General features: G+C 29.5%; 1 protein-coding gene across 1 annotated transcript in view; it reads left to right on the forward strand.

Moving 5' to 3' along the window:
• Positions 1-1,166: 1,166 nt before the first annotated feature.
• Positions 1,167-7,207, forward strand: part of LOC106465991 (polycomb protein Asx-like) — an 18,934-nt gene continuing 12,893 nt past the window's right edge. Inside the window, exons 1-3 of the mRNA XM_022393958.1 lie at positions 1,167-1,185; positions 4,080-4,112; positions 5,685-6,025. Coding sequence (XP_022249666.1) covers positions 4,103-4,112; positions 5,685-6,025 — 351 coding nt within the window. The 5' untranslated portion in view covers positions 1,167-1,185; positions 4,080-4,102. The remainder of the gene's footprint in view (positions 1,186-4,079; positions 4,113-5,684; positions 6,026-7,207) is intronic.

The following is a 7,207-nucleotide window of genomic DNA, read 5'->3' on the forward strand; positions in this document are numbered from 1 at the left end:
CGTCGTAGTTCTATCATTAGGCAGATTCTTTTGGATTATTCGTTAAAATTTATGCCAAGTAACAATGAATTATTTTTTCTTCAATAAACGTTTGATACAGCTACATTCATCTGTACTTGTAGGCCTAATTTTATAAATAACTTTTCAACATAAGGTTCTAGAATAATGATACATACCCCAAATTCCTCAGATATTTGACTGAGTAACTGAATAGATGCGATAACACATATTACAAACACTGAACTGAATTACACATTTATAGCTCACTGAATACTTATTTCATTGACTTCTCGTTCACCCATTACTCATATATATACGATACCCTTATTTTACATATTCCATGAACCTCCTCAATCTTAAGCGCATGGGTTCTCAAAAGCAAAACATTTAGAATATAGTTTACAACAATGTTTTAAAGTCAAACTGAAGCAATTAATCAAACTTTTTCAGATTTTTATTATTTCCTCATAAATTTAATGCCCGCTCCATAGTAGCAAGTCTAATGACTTATGACGCTAAAAATCAGGTTTCGATACCAGTGGTGGGCACATCACAAATAGCCCAATGTATAGCTTTATGGCTAACTAAAAATAAACAAACAATCGAACCAAGCCGTGATTTTCAGTTGGAACTTGGAAGCGAAAACTTGCTAAATTACAATAATCACAAGTTGCCCCTTTAGTAGTTTTAAATTAGGTAATACAATTAATTTCAAGTACCATTGTAAGGACTAAAACAAAACTCCGCTACAGTCACGGTCATTAAGGTCGAATAACAACAACAACAACAAAAATAAACTTTAACAACCACAGAAATCCAAAACAAAAATTTAAAACAGTTGAAATACAAATTTTAGCACTTACAATATATATTAGGAAAAAGAACTAGTAGAAAAAAACTAATTTAATTCCGAAAAAATAATATTCCAAAAATAAACACTTTAATATCAATAGCAATATGGAATAACAATTAAAAATAACTCGTTTTAACTACATCTCGTAAACTAACTCATTTTATCTCAAGGCAGAGTTTTTATTTAGAAGTAAGAGCACGAGGTTAGATCTTACGTGACTAGCTAATTTAAATACTCTCACAACATTAATATCTGTACGTCACCGCTAGGGAAAGGTTGAGTCAGTTTCATAATACAAATAAACATACAAATTCAACATGTTTTAACAGCAGGTGAGTTAACGCTTTAATAGAACTAAGAATTCATAGTTGAACTAAACGATAGAAGGAATAATAAATGAATGGTAAATAAAACCATAACAAACTAAAAATAGAATTCGCTATCTCACACTTTACGTTTTGATGTAGGTAAACGAGCTTTAAATTTTTCTTAGCGGAAAATTTGAGAGTAATGGTATAAAACATGTTGAGTTTGATGAAAATTTTTATTTTATGCCTAAATATTTATTTGACATATCCGACACCACCTAGCGCTGTTAAAATTTCGATTTAGCAGCGTATCATTTTCAATCATTCTAATGGCGCTTTGTTCTGTTTTTGTAAAAAGAAACGTGTAAATTTTTGTGTTCAAAATGACATGTATTGTCTTTGAAGTTATGCAACCAACAAAAATCGCTATAAGTTTTTCTTTTAAACGGGTATTAAATTTTGAAACAAAGTGAAAACATGAACATTGCTATGTTGGACGTTAGACAGTTTAGTAGAACTGGAGTAGAACTTAGAAGTAGAACTAGAAGCGAAGAAATCAAGAATTTTTCATAATACAAGTTTAAAACTTAAAAGGCTTCTGGCTAAAATATTAAAGTCTGAACTTATGTCCAAAGCAAAGATTTTAAAAATATATACCAATCTTAAGACTTCATATTGTTTTAAGATTGTTTGGTAAGTTAGTATATTCATAAAAATTAAAATGGCATAGCAAAGTATATCTTTCAGAGTTTTATTTTATCTCTTGCAAGTATAATTTTATGAAAATTTAACGTTAAATGTTGATATTGCAGTGATTATACTTATAGTGATATATTTAGTGTACATTGCTGTAGGAAGCAATTTTGGAGTGATCAGGTCATTGCCATTTCTAGGGGTGTCTGGAGGCATGATTTCCAGAAAATGTTTTAAAATTTAATACTATGAGATTGAATCTTGAGCTATTTAAACTACAAATACTGTATACAAATAATGTATTGAATTAAAAGAAGCAAGTTTTAATATGCAAATTGTAGCTATACATGCCATGAAAAAGTGGTCAGGCCATGACCTGACTTGTCTTACCACTTCCTATGGCCCTGGTGTAGAGCTAATTGTAACAGACATACCAAGACTCATTCACTGATGTAGTATTCATCTTTTGTAGTGAGAGTCTTATCTTACTGATTTTAAAATTAGAACTAAAACTTGGCATTTTATCCACAGTTTTCACTACAAAATTCCCTTGTGTGATTCTATTCAACTCAAATAATATTTTGAGATCCACTTTTGTCAAAATGACTCTTAGGTAGATTGCAGGTGCATCTTAAGAGTTATTTTTTATTATTATTGGAGTGGAGAATAAACATTGAACTGTTAATAAATTTCTTATGAATTCTTTATTGTTGTGATTCAATTATTCAGCTGTATTATCATATCTTCTGTGTTTCATGATTATGATTGTAGTTGCAATTTCATATACCACAAACATTTTGTGGGACAATTTTTTGGAATACACTAAAGATGAATGGTGAACTATGAAAATTGAATTATGTACTCCTCGTGTTCTTAAATGCACTAGATAGCAGGATAAAGCATAAAAAAAGTTATTCGATGAAGACATCACTTGAAGGAGGCATATGCATCTCCCCTTCTGCCAGTCCAGCTTCAGAAACTTGCTAAGGCATGTGATGCTGTGCTTCCTCGATTTCCAATTTCACTCAGTTTTTCATTAGCTTTAACATCTGTTGTAGTAGTTTTTTTGTTTTGAAAACATATATAAATTAATTGCTTTTTATTTTATGAAAATAGAAGTGTTATTATTAATGCTGTTTAAATTTGTTTTCATTAGTTTTGGTCACTATACATGGTAAAGTTTCTTGCAACTCCTAAGTATATTCGTATGTAAAGTAATTAAAAAAAAACTTTTATAATACCATTACAGATTACCAAAGCTAAAGATACAAATGTGATAAAATAGAGTATTTTCAAAGGCTCTTTGACCATTGTTTTACAAAGATGGTAATTTAACTTTCAGATGCTAATTTACTTCTATTGAAGATCAGCTAACTTCTCAAATAGTGAATGAAGGGTATATTTGCTATATATAATATAATATTTTGAGAAAGATCTAATAGACAGCTTAATTAAATTTTAAACTAGAAACCTTGTAATTATTATCATTGCCATGTTTGATATATTCAATATTGTGTACAGTGTAAGCCATATATGTGAATGTATATATTTAATGTTTACCCTTTCAGCCATCTGTTTTTTGTTGTTTTTTGCAATTTGTTTTATTTAAGGAGAATATATATGATATAGTTATGAACTTTTGTTGACATCTGTAACTGTTCAACTAATTTTAGGTCTGCGGCTGTCAGTAGTATTATTAACATTGTTTATTCTGCTATTCGTAAATTGGCTGCTATGATTTTTAGGATGTAAATAAAAGAGTTTAAGTGTGATTCTTTGTTTATTTATTGTGTTTAAGTTTAACAAGAAGTTTGAAAATGTATAGATTATTTACTTTATGTTATTATGACATAAGAGTTGTTTTTTACAAGCTCAACAAATATTTTATGGGAAGTTCTGAGAATTAGCTAGGATTTAGTCATTTCTTAGCTATTCCATTCTTAGTGCAATCAGATGGATACTTCGGCCATTCAGTTGAAATTTTTTATACAATATATGAATTCCAATTTTTCTGGTGTATATGCATTTTTGGCTTTGAAACTTCTATTTAATGCTGTACTGCATGAGAAAAGATGCATGTTGAATACAGTACTGCTGTTTGTTCCATAGAAATTTTTATAAATTTATTTGTGTATTATGTAACAAGACATGCTATTAATTTTTAATATAAATGAATACTCTAAAGACATGTAAATTAATTCAAAGCTAATATTTTTACTCAGTAGCTAAGAAAACCTTTGAAAAGAAGATGAATACAGGTAAGCTTTGATGAGATTTTACTTAGAAGTTTTAAATTTAATGAAAATCAAAAATCTTAAGAGTTTATGGTATTATTCAGTTTAAATAGATAAGTTTGCTAAATTAAACTTAACAATTTATGGAAATTGTATAGAATGTTGTTCTATTATGTAGGTTTACATTTACAAACACATGTATTGATATATTTAAAAATTCGTGGGCAGCTTGAAGTGCTCTTGAGAAGTGTACAATATAAAAAGCAACTAGGAAGTAGGAAATGAACTTACTTCAGTGCTGTTATTTTACGTAATTGGAATTAATTAGTGATGTTTCTTATTTGTAGTATTACAAAACTTGTAATGCTCTGTCTTTCAATTGTTTATTTTAATAATTCCTGATTATTAAAAATGTTATTAATTTTACAATGTACATAGTGTTGCACTTAGCCAGTCATGCTTTATACTCTCAACTTAATGGCCATAATAAGATATAAATTGAAAGTAACTGCTATTACAGTTTTAGTTATTTAAACTATTCATGTATTAGGTTTATAAATTTGATTGTGTTTTGTTTGTCCTCCTTTTATTACATTGTTTAGAAAATGCTGATGTGGAATAAATATTTAACTTAAAGGAACCTTTTTATCTAATATTTAAAAAAAACAAAATCATATTCATTGGATAATTATTAGTAAAAGAGAAAAAATGACTTAAAATTTAGGATGGTAGGTTAAAATATGTTTGTTTTCTCCTTTAAAAACTATGTGTAATGATTATATCTCTTGGGGTTGTGGTATAGAATTTATTGTTGTATATGTAGTCACTTGATATAAAAGTTGAAAATAAAGTTAAAAACATTCTTGATTGATCACTTAGTAGTCTAATGCTCAAACATTATTTAGTATCATGAGATGTGGCTAGGTGTGCATACCAGAAATATAAAAGTAAATTGATACTAGTGTCTTGTTGGAAGAAGGTAAGTTATTGTATTAATCCATTTACTGCAAATGCTCTAAACACACGCAGAATTATTGCAAGCTGTACACCATATATGGTACACTTGCGCTCAACTGCTGAAGGCAGACCATATGACCTATACAGTGAATCAGTAGTCAATGGGTTAAACCAGTAGTAAACACATGAATTCTGTTTTCTCATCTTATGTAATTTTCATGCCTATCATTTTGTATACTAATATGTCAAGTCTTCACAAGATTACTATTATTTATTTTAAAATAAACACTAACATAAGAATAATTTGACTTATATAATTTGGGAAGCAATATATATATTTTTGAGTTTGATCAAAGTTATTTTGGTATTAGTAATAAAATTGCCAGCATCAAACTGTGGCTGTAACAAGTACAACAGGTGTAAGTTTTGTTTTTGCTTATAATATATATTTTTATTATCAGTGGATGGCATAAGCCACAGAAATGGTAATGGAAAATGTGTAGCTACGAATGATTCTGAGTAAATGTGGCAAATAAGTATTCTTTATACTTTTAAGCTAATGGATGAAGTAATCAATGGCTATTTAACATTTATCATTATATTTTTGAGCTTTATAAAGTTTTTCGTGTTTCCTTCCAGCTTCCCAAATTGCTCAAACAAAGAAAAGATGTATAGATATGGAGACACCGGACTCCATACTAGTGAATATGAACTTGAAAGCATTAATTAACAACAATACATTTGGAAGCTTACCCCCACTTTACCAGTATCATCTGACTCAGCTACTTCCTTCTGTGGACTTGGTAATTGATTCAGACTACTCCACAAGGCTTTGTACTTCAACTTTTAGCAATGAATTTTTTGCTAGAGCATGTCAGGATTGGCAGGAACGTCTTGCAGAAGGTGAATTTACACCTGAAAACCAACAGAGGATGAAAACAGAATTAGAGAAAGAAAATGGGAAGCTAGATCCTTGGAAAGTAAACACATTTTCTGTGTAATTCATATCAGAGTTGGTTGAGTATTTAAGAGCACAAGACAAGGTTAGGAGACAGGAGGTTGTTCAGTCCATTGAGGTTCTCAACAAAGAAACCAACTGAACCTAAGTATAACCCCTATAAGTTATCAAACAAAAACTTAAAAAAGGAATTCAGTCTACCAGTATACATTACATCATATTGCAAGTCATTTCACAAGTTTGTAACTCTAGCAGATAAGAGATGTTTACTAATAACCATCATGGAGCTAGACTTCCATAGCTTATATCTATTTCCTCGGATATTCAGGATGGTTTTTAGCAACCTTTTCAACCCACCATTTGAACAAACCTCCAAAGGGCAGTTTATCCATGCTCTTAACAATTTGAAACACCTAAATCTAGTCACCTCTAATTTTACATGCTTCAGAGAAAATATTTTCAAGTATTCTAGTCTCTCTTTATATCTTAAATGCTTCAAGCCAAGAATATTTTAGTAGCACATCTTCGAACATTTTCAAGCAAATCAATTTTTTTTTCATTTGAAAAAGGGACCAAAACAACAAAATACTTCAATTGTAGTCTGATCAAAATTTTTTACAATGTGTTGATAACATTCCTACTATTTAGCTTAGAATATTTGTGAATAAATCTCAAAATCCTGTTTGCTCTTTTCATCACTTTTTTTTTTTATAAGTCATCATACACAAATCTTTCTCACTCTCCATAGTATTAATATCTCTCCCGTACAAAATCTAAGATTATTCCAAATTTCCTTATCTTAAATGCATAACTTTACCTTTATGAATGTTGAAACTCATTTTATACAGATTAACTCACTCAACAAAACTATCAAAGTCCTTGTGCATTAAAGAACATTTTCCAGAGAATTGAGCTTACCAAGCAGAGTACTATCAGCAAATAAGATCTTACTGCTTGTCTAGTAGTCCATGCTGTTGATGTAATTACCATATTTTTCGGAATATAAGACGCACCCTTATTTTGAAGACAAAGTTTTGGGGAAAAAAAGCTACAGTCGCATTTGAAATATTTTTATTGAACAAAAATTCAATTTGTACTTTAAAATTAGTATATATCGTGCTAGACATCGAAGAGCTCAAAACCTACAAAATCTTCATTGCTTTCACTCTAATTTATTTTTTTATTATTTAGGGAGCATTATAAA

Source organism: Limulus polyphemus, unplaced genomic scaffold, assembly GCF_000517525.1.
Source record: "Limulus polyphemus unplaced genomic scaffold, Limulus_polyphemus-2.1.2 Scaffold2115, whole genome shotgun sequence".
Taxonomy (NCBI): Eukaryota; Metazoa; Arthropoda; class Merostomata; order Xiphosura; family Limulidae; genus Limulus; species Limulus polyphemus.